We start from the raw sequence: 20941 nt of genomic DNA on the forward strand, positions 1-20941 counted from the left end.
TGGCGCGGTCGTCTCATTTTTGGCGTAAATAATTTTATTTTGGTAACCCTGCTGATTTATAGTAACCCTATATGAATAGATGTTTCGGTTCTGTTTATTTAGATTTGCAACGAAAAATATCTCTCGCGCAGGCACTGCAGCCAAAAATTGACGCCAATGAAAAATGATCGCCAGATTCCCAACTATCGAAATCTTCCCAGAATCTGCTTCGTTCGCGCAAAATCGCAATGTTTTACTTCTTTAGCTTATTTCTTAAATTAACGCAAAGTTATCACGCTACTGTAACCCAGCCGATTAGCAATTCGATTTTTTTAAGGGAAACGTTTAAACAAAAATCCCACTCCCTCCTCCCCCAGCATAAACACGTTGTTGAAGTCGAAAACATTAATGTGTAGTCTTTGGCGTCAAAAAACAACGACAATTGAAAAAAAAAATGCTCACAGTTCAGTTAATGAATAAATATAAAATGAAAGAACAAATGCACCCCTTTATTGGGGTAAAAACATGGATTATTTAATAAATGTAAAAGGAAATACTATGCTGTTCATACATCATATTTTTTTATCATCTTCTCGCCAAGCGATCACATTACCGTAACCCAACTCTCCGCTTGAAGAGACCCAATACGGACCACTCCAGTTAGTCATGTAGCTATAATGTAATTATAAAGCTTAGTAGTGGCAACATTTTACAAGAAGGAAAGCGGTTAACTGCTGTTTAGTTGATCAAGAGACGAATCGCACAGTTCATTTTTACAAATGGAAACTAAGGAATCAAGCGGTGAAAATGAAAATTTAGTTATTCCAGCAAGTCTTCAACGCGTGATTAAGGAATACGTAGATACCCTCAACCCCATGGAACCACCAGAAGACCTAGTGGCGCACGCAGCGGAGTATTTTAGAGCACTTAAAAATAGACGAAGTTCTCACCGAGTTACGGAGGAAAAAAACGAATTTAAAAAAGGAACATCAAGTGGCAACTGAATTATATGATGCACATCTTTCGTTCCTATTATTGTTTTTTGTATTAAATCATGAGTTTGATATTACATGATCGGAAAAATCAAACACGTAACAGATGTTAAGTTTTGGATGTAAATAAAACGGATATGATCGCACGTATTCTGTTCCATCATTTTGTTTGCTAGATACTTGTCAGACATTGGTTTCAAATTTGGTGGGATGAATTACCAGGGGACATTTTAATAATTGAGAAATTGGCGCAGTCGTCAAATTAAAGGTGCAAAAGTTTTTATTTTGGCAACCCTGCGCAATTGGATTTTACCCTGATCTTTGTTCACGTATGCAAGGGTAAAACATTCATCGCGCAGGCATTGGTGCCAAAAATTTGACGTTAACGGAACAAGATTGCTAATTTCGGGGATATTTCGATAATTGGGAATCTGGCGCGGTCGTCTCATTTTTGGCGTAAATAATTTTATTTTGGTAACCCTGCTGATTTATAGTAACCCTATGTGAATAGATGTTTCCGATCTCTTTGTTTTGATTTGCAAAGAAAAATACCTCTTGCGCAGCAGCTAGAGCTAAAAACTGACACCAATGAAGATATATCGCCAGATTAATGGCCTAATTTATTTATTTGGAGAATTTTTTTAATTTTAACGAAATTTTTAGACTGGCTGTGGTGCCAAAATTTTCGAAAACTCGCCCATTGCCCTGCGAATGCAGTCCCTATGAGGATCGAGAGGAGCCATGTTTTGTGGTAATAAGAATAATAAACGCCATTTCCTTTCTCGAATTAAAAAGTTGGCAGCAAGTATTTAGAAATAGATATTTTTAAATATTAGAAAATGGTTGGTAGGTTTTAATGTGATGTAGAATCTTGAAACACAAGCAAAAGCAGTAAAACGTTTTTTTCTCTTAAATATTACATGGATGATAAGTTGAAGGATTCAGTTAAAGATCAGAAACATTCCCGAGGCAGCTCAAGAAAAGGTATTACTTAAATGATGAACGACGATACAGACAATCGCCAAATAGCACAAATAGCAGAGATTCCTCCTGAGCTGGACAATATGTTACTGAACTTCACAATAAATGTTCTCTTAGAAAAGCCTGATGACTTGTACAACCACGCCGCCGAATACTTCTGCAGACTGCGAGACGAAAACGCTTCTAATACAGCTGAGAAGGACAAAATATCAGACACCTCCGATGGAGAGGCTGTGGACGAGGGTGAAATCGCTCGAATTCTTGGCGCTCGGAACAGCAGACGTTCCACTGTGTTTGGGGAGGCTTACAACCCGGAAGAAGACTATGAAGAAGAAGTACAGAAGTTCCCCAAAAACGAAGACGAGTACCAGACGATCAAAAATCAGATGCGAGATGTGTTTTTGTTTCGGGTTATGGACGAGGTCGCTTTGGACGCTGTCATAGAATCCATGCAGCCAAGGAAGGTAGAGCAAGGTGAGATAGTGATTGAACAAGGAGATGATGGTGATTATTTCTATCTCATTGATAAAGGAAACTTTGAGGCATTTGAAGAAGAACCTACAGGTTCTCGAAAATCATTAAAAAAATATGAAGGCAGCGGGAGCTTTGGCGAACTTGCATTGCTTCATAATCAACCCAGAGCAGCTACTGTGGTAGCATTGACGAATGGAAAACTGTGGGCAATGGATCGAGCTTCATTTAACAGGTAACATCTACATTTATACAACTTAGTAGTAGCCAAACACTCGAAATCTTGGCAAAATTTTTTCGATAAACCTTAAAGGGGGAATTATCATACCGTAGAATATGCCAAATTGGCGAAAAGAATTCGATTGCTCGAATAGTTGTTGCCGTGTTTGCTCTTCCTACTTTATATTTTAATGGAACTTTTCATGTTAATTTATGACTTGTTTTTCAGTATTTAGAGGATTACTTTAGAGCCTAATAAATTGACTTAGTTTATCTTATTTTAATGTAAACTTTTGGCCTTCTTTAATCGCATGTTTTGAGTAAAAATTAATCATTAATGTTTATCTTTCCGTATTAAATTGATTTTGGTAACATTTGCCAAGCAGATACGTTATCAAAAAATTTCGATACCTTGCAGAGTATTCCACGTTACAATAATTTAACTACCCCACATTTAAACATGATTAGCTAGTTAAATATGCGATTTAAAAACTTGGTTTCTCAAGAGTTTTTTTAAACTGGTAAATTGGCGTGATTTCGCTTGTCACCAAAAGTCTTCGTAACCGAACCGAAAATATTGTGATGTCAGAGAGCACATAACCTACCTTTGCCCCCGAACCTTGAGGTCTTTTTGGTTCAGTGGTTAAAGCACTGGGTTAGCATCGCAAAGGTCCGTGTTTCAAATCCCGACCCGGACAATCATCTTCCACGTAATGATAATTCGTACGCCACATAATGGTGACACGGACGTAATCTGAACACGCAACCTTCTGATCTGGAGTCAGGTTATTATTTATACGTCAGCCTCAGCAGCGGTCACGATTTCTTACTTGGAGCTCTTAAGATTTTTTTTCATCAACCGATAAAAAAAAAAATTGTTTTTCTCACTTTCGAATTCTTCTAAATTCAACGCAAGATTCCGAAACTGCGGGTGAAAATGGCACAAAAAATATCCTCTAGTAAACATCGCTTTTCGGGGCTGAGACGTGGTCAACCAAATTTGCTGGGCATCTGCAGAAACTGGAAAATCACGTCCGGGTCACAAGATGTGGTGGTTCATTGCTCGGTACGAATTCACCACAATTCAGAGGTTATTTTCCTGCATGATATACTCTTTCACGTTAGATATTTCGCATGTTTAAAATCCAGTGCTATCAACTTCCATTATGTGGCGTACGAATGGGGTGGTTTCCTTCAGTCAAAAGTACTACTTTTAGTCACTGAAATGGATAGAATGAGTAAAAAAAATAACATGGACCCAGAAAATACTTTCATTTTCCCAAAAGTTATTTTTTAATAAATTTTTTAAAATGTCCGGTTTTGAAAACAAGGCGTGGTTTTTATGACGTCAGAAATGATGCATTTTGGCGCATTTTTCTACCACCTTTCCACGTTATGATTATCAAGCAGCGAATCAAAATTGCGCTCTACGCTTGCTATCAACCATATCGTTGCCAATACACGTGATAATATATAAAAATATTAAACTTAAACAAATTATTTAAAAAATGGTGAGATCCTATGTTTCTAAGCATGCTCTTTCAGAAAAAAAAAATACTTTTAAAATTTTGGAAACGACCCCATTATCATTACGTTGAAGATGATTGTCCGGGTCGGGATTTGAAACACGGACCTTTGTGATGCTAACCCAGTGCTTTAACCACTGAAACAAAATGTCCTCAAGGTTCGGGGGCAAAGTTAGGTTATGTGCTTTCTGACGTACGCTACAATATCATATTATCAAGTTGGCTCACAGGGGCGCCGACTTGCAAAAATTATTGGGGGCTAAACGTCACCGGTGATCCAGGGGCTATGTAATCCCACGGACCCCCCCCCCCCCTTTTCCAAAAAATAAATAAATAAAAGTTTAGATTTTTGAACTTTGAAAATGCCGATTTACATATTTTCTGATTTATACAAACAAACAATGTGTGGCAAAGCATTTTCAAAGTCAATCTAAGAATTGGTACGCAAATTTTCTGGTTCAGTTAGATCATGTCACTTATCTTCAGTGAGGGACATTTTTAAAATTCTATTTTGGGGGAAGTCGTCGTGCAGTGTCCTGGCTAGGCATTGATATAAAGTAGGGCACTCCCAGTGGCGCCTACCCACAAAATATTGGTAGGGTGGGGGGCATACCACGGGTCTAACCCCGGGAAATTTTCTAAACTGGAGATGGAAAAAGTAAATTTTACAGTTTTTTAAGCATTTTAGAGCAATATATTATCAACATTGGAATCTCGAAAACTTTACTCTCGCTAACTCGACACACGTTTTGGCTTTGAAAAACAAAAATAAAATAAAAAAAAACACTTGTACGGTATTTTCGTAAAAAGTTAATTTAATTTATAGTATAACTAGCTGTACCCGACGCGCGTTGCTATGCCAACAAAAAAATACATCATTATACTGATTTTCATGACAATCGGTTGAACGGAGCAGAAGTTGCTACTCTGCAGTGCTACCTGGTGGCGAGTGGCTTCAATGAGCATATTATGCACCTTCTCCGTGGAAAAATACATATATATAGTAATTTTCATAATAATCGGTCCAGGTATCAAGTAAAGCCGTGACTATACTCAAATTTTGTACTCACCCAGTTTGCAAGATCAATCAATCGCTAAGGGAAGATTTCGATAATTGGGAATCTGGCGATCTTTCTTCATTGGCGTCAATTTTTGGCTGCAATTCCTACACGAAAGGTATTTTTCGTTGCAAATCTTAACAAAGAGAACAGAAACATCTATACACATAGGGTTACTATAAATCAGCAGGGTTACCAAAATAAAATAATTTACGCCACAAATAAGACGACTGAGCCAAATTCCCAATTATCGAAATATCCCCATCGCTAAAAATATCAAACAGAAAAAGTTTTAAATCCCCCCGTTGCATGAAAAGCCATAAAACAATAAAGAATTTATTTGTTCAAACTCAAGAAAAATGGCAACAGCTAACTTCTTATCAATTCGCAACTCCAACGAACTATAGGGGGCACTGCAGTCACTGTCTAATGGCCGACTTAAAAACTAAAACAAACGTATGTGGTAACGAAGAAAATGCTAAAAGTGTTGTGATTTTTGTTCGTATGTATGATATTTTTCGCTTTATTCTTTTTAAATTAATTTTCAAAGTCTTGTGGATATTCTGGCCCACGTAGAAAGAAATGAGAATTCAAGAAGCATTACTAAACGTCAAAGATTAATGCAAACTACGTAGTTCTAAGCAGCTATTTCCACGATGTTGAATTCGATATTTATCAATTCTTGATAAAACTAAATAATAATTGTGACCTGACAAGAACAACAATTAATGCTAGAAAATTCAATATGACATTACAAATTATTATCGAAAGAAGATGATACTTCTTTGCCTTGCTTGGCTAGCGATTATTGTTTTGCATTTGTTGCTGAGTTATTTCTCTCGAATTCCCGAATCGGTTAATTAAAAATTTTTCTAATTTCTCAGTTACGATTTAATTATGTCAAGTTATGCAAATCATCTACAGAATTCTTACGGATATATGGTGGTAGTTTTCTTTTCAGTTGATTGACCATTATTTCTTTTTGCTTTTATCGAATTCTGTAATCTTACTACCATTTTATTAAACTCATGATAAAAATTAAAAATGGTTTAACTAAAAACGCGAAATCTCGCCAAGGCTACTTTGCTCGCACAATACTAAAACTATAACCCTAAACAAATTTGGCGAAACCTTTCAGCTGAGAATAAAAGGAATAAAGTAAATTCTTTCTCGGTGAAACATTTTTCATTTTGTTCTACGATAATATATTCAAGAAAATATTTTGCATACCGTCCATTTCAACTAAATGCTGCTGTAAAAGATGGTTAGTTAAATTAATTTAAGATTAAAAAAAACTCATATTCTTGCAAATTCATACAAAACAATAAAAAATTTTACCTTGTATAACGTTATCCAAGTTTGTTAATCCAGTTTTCGCTTTCACCATTTTCAATCAACTCATATTTTAGAAGGAAATAAGGAAAACTAACATTATTTTGAGAAGCTCGAGAATACTACTAAGGGACGAATTAATTTCTGTAGCTGAAAGCAAACTAAGACTCATCGATTGCGTTAATAAATACTCAGAACAAACTGCCTGTGTTTACGTCAACAGACACACGTGGAACGTGGCAATGTTTTAGTTTCATCGGCAGTTTTGTAAATCACCGCACGGTAGCGTATTCGAGCGCTGGAGTTCTGAATGAGATCTTTCACGCGAATTAATTTCTGCAGCCGATAATTTTATTCGTATTTATCCAATGGATTGTGACTTAAATTGGAATAAAAAAGGAACTATCGATCGGATTTTTTTTGAACTGGTCTATAAACATTCCCAGTACCAAAAATAACAAACGGTGAAAGTTTCAGCCAAATCTGCCGGGTAGTTTTTGAGTCATTTTTATACATATAGATAATTTTGTTTTTAGACTATTACAGAACAATGAATATCTTACTAATATTATATATGCAAAAGTTTGTCTGTATGGATGTATAGATGTATGGATGTATGGATGGATGTTTGTTACTCTTTCACGCAAAAACTACTGAACGGATTTTGATGAAACTTTACAATAATATAGCTTATGCATCAGAATAACACATAGGGTAGTTTTCGTCCCGTTATGGGGGGCAAAACCCCCTTAGGGGGGCAATAAAACACAATTTTTGTATAAATTCTCTAATATTGAGATGAAAAAATACTTGCACATATTTACATTATATGTCCATCGAAAGCTCTGATTTTTCTGCTGAAGATGGCACTTGTTCGAAATTTCTAAGTAGAATAAAAAACGAGTTATGAGCTTTTTAGATCCATGTTCGAAGGCTTTCCTCAACTCAATACAGTATTTAGTGTATCATCTCAACTCCCTGTCGATAGCGACAATTGTTGTATTGTTGATTTTCTTTGCTTTTCGTGATTGTTCAAGGCTTTTCTCAAGTCAAATCTTGAAGTAAGATTTTTGCACAAGATTGGCAATTAATACATGATTTGGCTGATGATTTTCCATTTAAACGGAACTTTAATGTAATTAATGGTTTTTATTATTATTTATGCTGATTGAACATTTACTCATTATCCAAACAACCAGCAGGTCGCCAAAATTTTTGCAGAAAGATTTCCGTAGCTGATGCATTTGGCAATTTTTTCAACGTTGCTGTTTTTGAAGCCGAAGACTACGTCATAATGTTTCTCAGCTTTCACTATGTAAACAAAATATCGCCAATCAAAGAATTTTCAAAAGACTTTTTTTACTGTGTTAAATAATCCAGCAACTAAATTAGGCAAATCCATAAACAGCACTTCCATTAATTTTCCTTTTTGCACAATTTCAAACAATCACCAAATTTTATTACTTATTTTGGTTTCATTTCGGATGAAACTGTTTAGCGCCATTTTATGGTGACCAAAAATATCTCAGCATCTGGCGACGATATCTCTGTAACGAAAATTAATATCATATCGTTTTACAAAGTAAGGAAAGAATGGGGGAGCATCATCGAAGGTACCCCGAAACGACTTTCGCAAATTCGGTAAAATCGCACCAAGAGCCACAATGATTGAAATTTCCCGAAATAACTAAAGCAGGTATAAGGGGATTACGAGCGCAGCTACTTTTTTTTAATCACTTCGTACTTCATTAGCCATACAGAGAAGGTTTTAGACTCCATGTTAAAAAAAAGTACCAACAGATTAATCTTTTTAAACATGAGATGATTAATTTCATGTTTTTTAAATTTGTATATGCTTAAATATAGTGCTTTCGATTCTAAATCAAAACTACTTCGTTCTTTATACTTATTGCTATTTTAGTTTTATGGGTAAGGAAGAAACTCGATTTTTTATCACGTCAAAAAGATGTGTTTTAAATTCTTTCACTTAAAACAGAAAACAAAAGCAAGTAACGATTTTTTCTAATAATTATTACTGACCCAGGCAACGCCAGGTATTTTTGCTAGTATATCTATAAAAAGATTGAAATTATATTTAAATCAATCTTAAATTATCATTAAAAAATAAATCATAAAATATTGCTGTCGCACTTTGATTAATAAGTGAAATAGCTAATTTAAGCTTGCTTTGAATAAGGCTCAGAATTCATTAAATAAAAATAATATCCCAAAGTTATTTTGTTTAATATTAGTTAATAAAGTTAATGTAGTATGTAAATAGCCGGTTTTTATAGAGTCTTATAACCTAAAAATATTTAAGTATTTGAAAAAAAAAAAAAAAAAACTAATGCAGTACTATAGTAATACGGGAATAAAATAAAGTAATAGTAGGTACTAATATTTCGAAATTTTAATCTAACATTGTGTATGTAGTTAATTCTCTATTTTACAGAGATTTTTAAAATTGCTCTAAACACCAATAGAAGGGTGTTTTTAGTAAGGTGCTGGGTTGTCTTTAGAAAAATGCAAATGTCAACCGCCTGACTACACTGTAAAAAATCTCGGAAAACTCTCTGAATATACAAAAAAGTTTTCCGTAATACACAGATTCGTACGCCCTCCGCAGTTTTCTCCTATAATCAGAAACGTTTCCCGTTTAGCAAGAAAGTAAGAGTCGACGCATGCGCAGATTACACGGCAATTTTATAGTCCAGCAGTAAATCTAAACTGAAACTTTCGAAAGCACGCAATGAAAACAAGTGCTGACTCATGTATGCGAAATAACACTCATCAAGGGGATTAGTAGAAGTTTTGTTCCTCGCATGAATTCACTGAAGATAATTTTAAAGTCTTATATTTTCTTGCTTATGTATCGTCATGAGATTGAATTTGAAGCTATGTCACTTATTTTTAAGTACGAAGTGCAAATTCTCGACGCATGCTCGCGGAAGGAATACAAACTGAAATTAAAAACCAAATAACTGCCTAGAGGACGCCATGTAAATTCATTGCGTCGCATAACTTGTGTAGGTAATTTACTTTTTTCTTGAATACTTTTCTTCTTTCTACCAAATGGGTAATTTTTGTTGGCAGAATTTTAAACTGTCATAAAAATCACCTTTTTGGTGACCAAAGCCTGCAAAAGACCACCACCGACGAATAGGTAAGTCGCTTTGCAACTCTATTACTTTAAAGAGATTTAGTTCATATAAAAAAATTTAAATAAGTGTTATTGTGTACTTTGTTTTTATGTGTCAATCTCAGTTAATATTTGGCTGAACATTTATGTATCAAGCATTATGAATTAAATGTTATAATATGCAAATTGTCAGGTTTGATAGTTCGTCTTTAAGGTTGCATGTTTTCATTCTCTTGTAAACAGTGTAGCTAGATTGTATGAAGTAAAAAAAAAAACTATCTCTTGTAATTAGGAACATAGTGCTTCAGTATTATCTAAATGACGATATCTCTTTAAATATTTGCATTAGCGAAACGCTTTAAATTAGTTAAATGTGTATTAATTTATTTAACAAATAAATACATGTATGTATTTAAAAGTGTCTTCATTTTTTTCGTTTTACGAGCCTCAATTTTACCAAAAGCAAAAAAAAGACTTAATAAAATAATTTTGTATTTTTACACCATATTAAAGTATTTGACTTATAATTCATATGATACTTTGATTTATAATGTATATGATACTTTGATTTATAATGTATATGATACTTTGATTTATAATGTATATGATGTTGCTTTTTCGAGGGGGGGGGGGGTGCTTCATAGCATTTTATGGGTGCACCATCACTCTTATGGTGGGGGGGGGGGGGGGTATTCTCGTATATATGAAATGGAATAATCATGTAATAGAGTTCAATGTTTTAATAAATAAAATATATAATGCATTTTGCGCACACTGTAAAAATAAAATCAGTAACCTATTTTGAATAAGTATTTATATTTGTGGTGAGCTGGAAAGGGCAAAAACAGAAGAATCAACCCGAATGGTTCCAGCAGGGGGACTTGGTGACATATTTAAATTCATCAATTTCTCTGTTGGTACTTTTCGGACACTTTGTTCGTCAGAGAAATTGATTTGAGGTGAACGAATTCCGGAACGCGAAGGGTAGGTAAGTCCTGTCAAATTTTATCCGAAGATAAAAGCTATCAAGGTTGATACAAGATATGTTTTTAAGTTCTGCATTAAAAATACAATATGTTGATAGTTTTGTCTTGAAAATATTGAGAGAAAAACTGAAGTTTAAGATTGTTTAACAAACAATCCCCACTTTTCAGAAGGTACCCCCCACTCCAATTCCCCGACGATTTTGTGATTAGGAGTGAAACTAGTAGATTATTTCATAATTTTTCAAAAATTTATAAGTGTGCATATGTTATGCTGTTAACCATGCTATTTGTCATTAGAAATTCCAAAAAAAATCCACGAATGATTCTAAAATTGCTTGTATTATTGCTCTTAGATATGAAAGAATTGAAACTGATATGGTATGCAATACTATAATAAAGAATTATATTTTAGAAAAAATCACGGAAAAAGGATTCCGAAATTCTCGGAAACGTTTTTGAAAATTGTTTGAAGGATTCCGAAATACTCGGAAACGTTTTCGAAACTTTCATGAACCACAGCTGCACAGAATACTCAGAAACATTTCTGGAAATTACGGAAAGAGGATTCCGAAATACTCAGAAACGTTTCTGAAAATTACGGAAAGAGGATTCCGAAATACTCAGACACGTTTCTGGACATTACAGAAAGAGGATTCCGAAATACTCAGACACGTTTCCGGACATTACAGAAAGAGAATTCCGAAATACTCAGAAACGTTTTCGAAAATTTCATGAACCGCAGCTGCACGATATACTCAGAAACGTTTCCGAATTTTTTTTACAGTGTAGATTACTGAATTTGAAGTCGTAGACGACTTGTCAAATATTCAATTCATTCAAAATATCTTGGTGGTTATGAAGAACAGCCAAATTGTTCAATCGCTTCTCCTTTTCAGTTAACCTGCTTTTTACTTTAATAATTGTTTTAAGTCATTACGGAATGCTTTTACAAGGTAACTATCTCCAAACAACTAAAATAAAAAATAATAAGACAAATTTGAGTTTAGAAAGCATTAAATAGCTAATAATTTTCTTAAATTATTGGGTGGGGGGGGGGCTCTGCCCCCTCAAAAAAAATTTCTGAGGGGGCTCGGGCGTCCTCAGGCCCCATGGAGCCGGCGCCACTGTTGGCTCAAGATTTTTGTTGAGTTTTTTCATTAGTTTGGAAATTATACGGCACCGTTTCATTCAGCTGGAGCGATATATACAATCATTAAATTGACTGCCAAATTTGGTCACATATTTCCACATTACACCACTTTTAACTCGCAACTCCAACAAACTATAGAGGGCGCTGCAACCAGTCTAATGGCGGATGAAAAAGGTAAAACAAACAAATGCCGTAACTTATAACTTGCTTTGCAGCTTTATAAATGACAGAATTTTTTCATCGTGTTTGTGGGAAATTTTCTTTTCTACTTCTCTGAAAGTACATTACACCACAAACTGTCTAAAGCCTATAATTTACTCCAAAGAAAAAAGTGGAACGAATTGTTTTACCTTTTTTGGTCGTATTGTCAACCACCACAAGGTAGCGTATTCGAGCTCTGGAGTTGCGTATTCGGAAACTTATCGATAATTAAGATTTTGTCACGATCGCTAAATTTTGAGCAGTAATCGTTTTAGTTTGGCAACATTAAAAAGACAAAAAAATAATAGTGCCTGACCTTTGGAGTTAAAAAGTTCAAAATGAATTGCAAAGTGTCTTAGTTACCAAAATCTTTTCGTTTAGAATTACACCAAGATATCAATCACAATATTATTGCGTCAAAAGCAACGAAATAATGACATCTAACTCTAACTATTTTAAAGCTCGACACAATTTCGATACTTTTTACTTCCTTTTACAAAAAAGGAAGTATTGTATTCGCGAAAAAAATTTTTACCCAAAAATGGGCCTTAATTTCCATTTTCTCACCCCCAAATGAATGTTGAGTTTTTTTTTTTTTTTTTCAACCCGACCACACGTGGATATGTGCCTAGGAACGTACAGACACCCGAAATATCCATTTTGACGATCCCTGAGTTAATTACAACGAGTTTTCTCGTGACGTCTGTATGTACGTATGGATGTGCGTATGTATGTCGCATAACTCAAGAACGGAATGTCCTAGAAAGTTGAAATTTGGTACGTAGACTCCTAGTGGGATCTCCTTTTTGGGGGAAAATCATTGTTAATTTTGATGTAAACTCAAGTGGTGTTATAACGTGGCGGACACTTGGCGATATATCGCCAGTTTTTTGGTCGCCAAGTTTTGTCGCCAACTTGGCGACAAATTTGGCGATATTTTTAAATATTTTTTTTTTAATCTGGTTTTAATTTGGCAACTGTTGGTGATATTTAGAGAGTAAACTATTGAATCATATTAAAACTGCCAATATTGAGAAAATGACATTAAATTGGAGTAAAAGGAAGTCATGTGATGAAGACATCAGCTTGTTTTTTTTTTTTTTTTTTTCAAATCTCCTTGCGTTGATCTGACTCAAAATGCCGAAGTGGCACCCCGGGATAATCTTGATCCATTGGCATCAAGTGTTTGGCACCAATGCCAGACCGAGTAATGTTTTTCCTTTGCATACGTAAATAAAGACAAGGGGGAAATATATATGCATAGGGTTACCATTAAGCAGCTGGGTTACCAAAATAAAACTATTCGAGCCAAAAATGTGACAACCGTGCCAATTTATCAATAATCGAAATATCCCCTCAAGTGAATCGAGCATTAAGTACTTTGTTGAACCACCTCTAGCGTTGATACAAAAGGTGATGCAGACGAGCTATGATGAGGCATGAACGCCTCGTACGATGCCTTGGGCCATCTCGTTACATAGTTATTGTAAATGCGCCAGTAAATTTGTATGCTGTCCAACTAACCGTCCCAAGAAATCCTAGATATTTTCCATCTGTGATAAATCATGTAGTCGAGCAAACCCGAGAAGGTGATAATCTGGTAATAGGAGTCCTGTGACACCCTTTTGCTGTGTGTGACCGAAAATTGTCCGGTTGAAGAATGGCTCCTGGCAGCCCTTTTATGAGCGCCAACACATGTGACAGACTGAGGCATGTCACGAACGTATCGTCGGGCTTTTGCGGTGTTGTGTATCAATATTAGAGATGACCGTTTATCGTATAGTATGGCACCTATAACATCTCTTCGGCTGTAGGAGTGGTGGAAAGCTAAAGATAAAGGCAGGATAAGGGCTGCGGCTCCATTTTTAGTAGCGTCGCGATCGACGGGAATGGATTGCAACCAAATGGAACCAGATCGTCTTCAGAAACGAATCCAGATTTAATCTGGGCAATGATGACACTCTAGTAAGTATGCGAAAGCCCTATAGTGAACACCTCAAAATTTCCTTTGCTTTTCAACGGCGCAACTAATCAGCCGATTTGGTGATGTTATGGGGTGCCATCGAGTGCGATACTACACGGCTGCCCCTAATATTGACCCACAACTCGACAGCCAGGCTTTCGTCACATACTTCAATCACAAGTGTTGGTCCTCATGGAAGGACTCCCAGGCGCCATTTTTCAGACAACGATCGGTTACACACAGCAAGGGTGTCACAGGTTTTCCTCCACCAATTACCACCTTCTCCGACCTGCTCGATCCCCTGATTCGTTATAGATCGAGCATATCTGGGATCACTTGCGATGGCAAGTTAGGCAGCGTTGTTGATCGAATTAGCGGCGCGTTTCAATAGCAATGCACTGAAATGACGAATGGCATCGCACGATTCACACGATTGATTTCACATGGAATGACGCACATGTTTTTTAACTAAATTATCCTTTTTAATCAGGTGTGTCTCAAAAATAAAACAAACGTTTTTTAGTTCAGTAAAGGGTGCTCTTTTAACGATATGAATAGAAATCTAATTAAAGAGGACCTTTTCGAGGTATCGCTCTTTGAAATTGAGACAAAATTGACGAAAATATATTTTTGGCTGGATTTGAAACTTGGATAATTTAGCAATTATTTGAGTAATCAAGTTGCCACTTGCATACCTTTCGGACATAACAACAGGCTACAAACGAGAAAAAATATAAGATTCAGAAAACTATTCTCTCAGCAGATACAAGCCGGGGATGTATGGTTGGAATGTGTATTAACGCCTAATTCGGCAGCAAATCGTGAAACATCTACCATGCATAGAGCTTTTGCTATACTACTAGGCTCTTCTACACCAAAAGTTGATCAGGAATACATGAGTGCCCCCCCCCAAGAGGAAGGTTAAACCCCCCAAAAGCAAGAGCCCCCCCCCCCCCCCCCCAATGACAAAACTACCATTTAAAACACACACACCCCTAAAAATTTCTATGACTCCCCCCGCTGAGGATCACTACATACTGTCCAACCACGGATTGCATGGAATTTTTAAACGTCCAGATAAAACGAATCTATGTAAATAAGAGGGAAAAGTAAAAATTTGACACGCGTATTCCGCTCATTTGAAAAAGACTGCTTCTGCAAAAACTGACATGGTAAAAAATAATAGATTCGCCCATTTCCGGCTGTAAAACGGATGTTTGTCTTTCCATACAATCCATGGTTAGACAGTATATACGTACACGACACGTATATACTCCGGTATACATGCATCAACTCTTGCAGATACTTGTAACTCTAAAAATAAAACCAAAATATACAAATGTTAGGGTTATTTATAATGTTTTTGCATCTATTTTTAACTATGACCACTTTATCCCATGCTATGACCACATTCCCCCACCCCATGGGGTAAAGTGGTCATAAAAACGTAGGGAAAAGAAAGTGTTGTAAAACTACTTAAATCAATATTTTTTCCCTAAAATTACAAGTATCGTGTTCTTTAATAATGAAATGTAAAATAACAACAAAAAAAGTTGAAGTGTTTAAAGAATTTACTTTACTTATTATCCACCTACGATTTTATGACCACTTTACCCTACCAAACCGGCAGACCCTATATGATTTTGAAGACCCCTCTTTTTATTTCAAACATTTACTTACAAAGGGTTCGTTCTCTATTTCAGAAATAAAAACTGAAGGAATTTTGAAGAAAAAAAATTAAATTTTGAAGGACTACTTTGGCAAACAAAAGGGGAGACTTACACTCCCGTTTAGGGTTCACTCCACCAGATTTCGTCGCTGTTGCAGTCGTCTCGATCCCTTTACCCCAATAGACTCTAATCTTCTCTCCTTTTATCAACAGGCTGGTCGTAAAGCGAGCGTACAACAAGCGTAAGGCCTACATGAAGCTCCTAGAAGGGGTGCCAGAGCTACAACCCCTAACGGAGTACGAGAAAATGCAGCTTTGCGACGCCCTGGTGCCCGTCCGTCGCAAGAAGGGTGACAACATCGTCATCGAAGGAGACGAGGGAGACGGCATGTACATAATCGAGGAAGGGATGGTGAAGGTGGTGAAGGGTAACAAGGAGATCTGCAAACTCGGAAAGGCGAGCTATTTCGGAGGTAATGATCCGACCTTGAGGAACTAGACTCTGTTAGAACCCCTATAACTGGAGGAGGCCGGCGCATCCGTGATTTTGGAGCAAGCGTACAACAGGGCTCTTTATTGGCAAAGGCAATCATTCGCCAAACAGAGAACGAGAGAGTCAGAGAGCGAAGGTGAACATTGGCGAAATTTTTCAAACAGTTAGCGTCGTTTCCAGGCTGCCAGTCACTTCACGGGCTATTATTTATCCATTTCTTTTTTTCTTTCTGCATCTGCTGGAAATCTGAAGAGCTGAAATCCTTTTTTGTAGCTGTTTGCTTTGCACGATTAACAGCTGAACAACCACCTATTTGACTCAATTTAACACATGCTAAAGAAATGTAAACATCAGCAGCACTGCTATCGCTGCGAAGCACTGGATCAAGTTTGCTCCACAATAGTGGATGCGTCGGCTCCTCCACTATAGGGGCCTCAGACTCTGTAAGTAAGTGGAGCACTATTGGCAAAATTTATTGCAGCAACCTGGGCACAGTAGCATGAAAAGACATTGACAGCGTTAATACGAATGCTCTGAAGTTTACATTCATATCACTGCAGTAACAACATAAAAGTTTTCTTGGAAGACTGTGATGCATAACAAAAAGATAACTGGCTTTTTAGGAAGGTTTCTGAATCCTTCAGAAAGGTTCTAGGTTATTTTCAGAAAGGTTACTGACTTTTAGAGTGAAAATTTCCCGTTTTTTGCCACATATAATGAAGGCAGAAATTACACAAATAAGCAGCTCATTATCTTCCAGGATTTTTTTTTTTTTTTTTCAGTGTACTAAACGTATGGTACATATCTATACATATAATAAAATAAGATGTTTGTGTGTGTGTGTGTGGCGCGCATCCCGGGAAAACGGTAAGGCCTAGAAAGATGAAATTTGGTATACAGGTGTAGTTTTTGCTGAAGTTGTGCACCTCGGGCTTCGATTTTTGATATTTTAATTAGAAAAAAAGTTATTTAATGTTTTATGTGATTTTTAGCACTTTTTAGTACTTTTTACCTCACAGACTCCGAACCAATCGCGTCAGACAAATATTTTTTGTACAATTGTATCGGAAATTTCATTTTAAATATGATGAAGGAAAAAACTTTGAAGATAGCGCAATTTTTGTATTTTTATAGATTTTTGAAAAAACCTTTAATTTGCATTTTTTTCTGGGTTTAGTTTTTTTCGAAACCCATCCCGCGAAAAGTATTGAACCCTCAATTCTAAAATTTTAGTTGGTAATAGTAAAAACACTCTGCCCCCTTCAGAAGAAAAAAGTTTTTAAAAATACGCAACAGTTTTTTTTTTTTACAATTTTTTTAATGCAGAACGCAACGCGAGCTGTTCGCTTGCCGGCTGAGTTCCGAACTTACCTCGTCACGTGATCCAACTGAAATCGTGGTAATTAGTGGCAGAGGTAGATATGCAACGATCGTATAGATAGATAGATAGATAGACAGACAAATATAGAGGTCGATATAGTGATGGACTGCAAGAGACATACCCATCATTTAAGGAACTTCAAGGGGTGTCAGTGCCCCCCCCACACACACCATGACTTTGAAAAAACAATACTTTCACATAAAAGTGGGAGTGCTTTTAGTTATTTTTCGACAAAATTTGCATGAAGAGTACGCCGTTTGTGTCTCCCCTCCCCTCCTTTAAAAAGTATTCCAAACGACGGAGCTGGAGATAGGTTTAGAAAATATTTTATTCAAACTACTAATGATATAGATAGATATAGTTTGATTGATACCGCCACGAAATTTTTTTTAAGCAGCCGCTGAAGGCGGCAACATTAGCGTAAAAAGGTGGATGGTAACATTGATATATAAAGAAAGACATTGATTAATACCGTCGCTAAATTGTCTAAGCAGCCGCCGAAGGCGGCAACCCTGGCACAAAAAGGCGAATGGCGTAAAAACTCGGACCAGCTGGTCGCCGCAGGCGGCTAGTTTAAAATAAACTTATAATTAATGTATATGGATCATTCTTCAAAAAGTAACTTTTCTGTCACGCACCTTTTACAGTAAGAACTTTAAGGAACAATAAATTTAACAATGATTTTTAACTTCATTAAAAATATATCTACTTAAAACTGCCTACAATTTTTTAATAAAAATTTTTATTTCAGTTATCACAACTTGTTTAATTAAAAATATATACTAATTTATTGATTATTCCTTTTACAAGTGTCTCAAATACTAATTGTTTAAGTATATTTAATTTTTTAATACTGTGTTTTAGTTCGTTTTAGTAGGACAAGGAGTCATGTCTCATAATAAATTCTCACCTCCGTTATCTATACACAAAATGCTATTCCTCATTAACAGGTGGCTGTAATGACATCACATTTTATTTTCCATGATACAAGGGAACCAACCCCCTTGTTTGTTTTCAGCCATAGTTGAAGTTGTGAGATTTTTGTGGTAAAACAAGATAGAAGATAGATTTTGTTCTAAAAACTAAGTACGGTTATTCTGACTTCTCACCTCCTTGAACTTGAATTTCAGGGATGTAAATTAATGTAAAAAAAGAAGTGAACATGTTTTCATGTGCTTAACATGTGCAGATTGTAGCAACGAAGAAAAAAAAATCCCTGAAAAATGTATCTACGAGTATTAGGCCTATATTAATGGAAAATTCCTCACTTCCGTGACAGACCTTATCAATGTCAATATTTCCGAGATGAAAATAAATGATGGAGAGGAAATACATCAATAACAGGCATTCTCCCAAAATAATAAATTGCCAGTATATCCTCAAATTAACTAAATACTATTTTTAACATACATTTGAAACTACTAATTAAGCCGTACTTTAATTAAGAGAGCTTAATATTTCTTCCCACTCATCATCAAAATAGCTGATTGTTTGCACCCCCCAATTAACAAAATTACTACTTTGATATTTAATTGGTCACAATTTTTAAATATTAAAAGTTTTTTAATTTTTTTTTAAATTTCCGTGAACAAGGCATTTTTTTTTTTTTTAAATTTATGAGTAAAGTAATTGGAACTTAGCTGGGCCATATAAGTGGGAGAAAATATAAAAACACTCATTAAACCAGTAAACAGAAAACTAAAAAATTTTAAAAAAATTAATTTGAATTCTTAAATTTTGAATTCAAATTATGTTTTTCGCAATCACGAGTTACGACAGGACCATACTCATTGGTTACTACTCTACTCACTTGTTTCTAGACACGGCTCCTGTCCCTCCAAGTCTACCCTCCTGTTGAACGGAGACGTGTGTCTTAGTTGTGTATGTGTAGGCTTTTGTGTGTGCGTAGACCTGTCTGTATGCACGTTGGCGTGTGTGTATGTGTGTGAGTGCGTATGTGTATGAGCGTGCGCGTGTCTAGGACATGGACGCCACCGACTAGGAGCGGCTACCGGAGGACGGAGCCGCGCCAGCAGGTGACGGTGGTGGTTGAAAAAGGCACGGAACATCAAAGACGGTCAAATGAGAACAATAAGCAATCGTGATTGCTCAAAAAAAAAAAAGAAAGAAAATTAATTTGAATTCTTAAATTTTGAATTCAAATTATGTTCTTCGCAATCACGAGTTGCGACAGGACCCTACTCATTGGTTACTACTCTACTCACTTGTTTCTAGACACGACTCCTGTCGCTCCAAGTCTACCCTCCTGTTGAACGGAGACGTGTGTATTAGTTGTGTATGTGTAGGCTTTTGTGTGTGGGTAGACCTGTGTGTATGCACGTTGGCGTGTGTGTATGTGTGTGAGTGCGTATGTGTATGAGCGTGGGTGTGTCTAGGACATGGACGCCACCGACCAGGAGCGGCTACCGGAGGACGGAGCCGCGCCTGCAGGTGGCGGTGGTGGTTGAAAAAGGCACGGAACATCAAAGACGGTCAAATGAGAACAATAAGCAATCGTGATTGCTCAAAAATCCTTGTTAAGTTTGAATGAAAGCACCCCTCGGTGGTGGTTTTCTTCAAGAAAATCCAGCTCTCAGGAATTCACATAATAGGGTTTTCTTCCTTCCAATGGGGGGAGTCAACCTCCTCTTTAAGAGATTTTTTCCAGAAAATCTGTGAAACGGAATGTTTATTCCCATTAGTAACAATGACTGATGTTTTGGAATTTTAAAAAATCCAAAGAGGTCTAAATCTAAATTTTGAATCATGAAATTGCTCTTTTCTACATGTTGAGAGGAAATTTTTACACAATTTTATTTTCTTTTACTTAAACCTGATTGTTGAACATGCGTCACTTGACATAACTTTCATTTTCGAGGTTGGTCGACAATGCAGCATGCAGTACAGTTGCAACAAACCTAACCTGGCAACATTGTGAAGGCTACACACATCTTGAACACAGCATTACCACTGTCAGGTCAGGTTTGCCCCTTAAGTTTTACTAATGCTTTCGTTTTGCAGAAATGGCTTTGGTCAAGCACCAACCGAGAGCTGCAACCGTGACTGCAGTGGAAAACACCAAACTAGCTTTCCTGGATGTGCAGGCATTTGAGAGATTGCTCGGCCCCTGCATGGACATCCTGAAGAAAAGAATGGAAAGTTATAAGTGAAAAGACCCAAGTCCGATGTCTACTGCCTTTAAAGCAGGGCAATCCGAAAACTTAAGAACGTTTTGTTTCGTATAAACATTCACAGTTTGACAGCAAGTGGTTTTTGTTTTATGTTTCAAAATTCTGTTTGACTTGAAAATTTTGCTTCCATAAAGTGTATAGTATTGGCCAAATTATTGGACATTGTTACTGCAATTATGTTTCCTTATTTTACCTGTATTTCAGTTAAAT

The 20941-nt window shown here is 36.2% G+C and overlaps 1 protein-coding gene across 1 annotated transcript; it reads left to right on the top strand.

Annotated features, from left to right (window-relative positions):
* Positions 1-1969: 1969 nt before the first annotated feature.
* LOC129230527 (cAMP-dependent protein kinase type II regulatory subunit-like) lies at positions 1970-20710 on the top strand. The gene is made up of 3 exons (XM_054864931.1): positions 1970-2658; positions 15880-16139; positions 20562-20710. Exons 1-3 carry the CDS (start codon positions 1970-1972, stop codon positions 20708-20710), a joined length of 1098 nt encoding a protein of 365 aa, XP_054720906.1.
* Positions 20711-20941: the final 231 nt, after the last annotated feature.

This window comes from Uloborus diversus, chromosome 9, assembly GCF_026930045.1.
Source record: "Uloborus diversus isolate 005 chromosome 9, Udiv.v.3.1, whole genome shotgun sequence".
NCBI lineage: Eukaryota > Metazoa > Arthropoda > Arachnida > Araneae > Uloboridae > Uloborus > Uloborus diversus.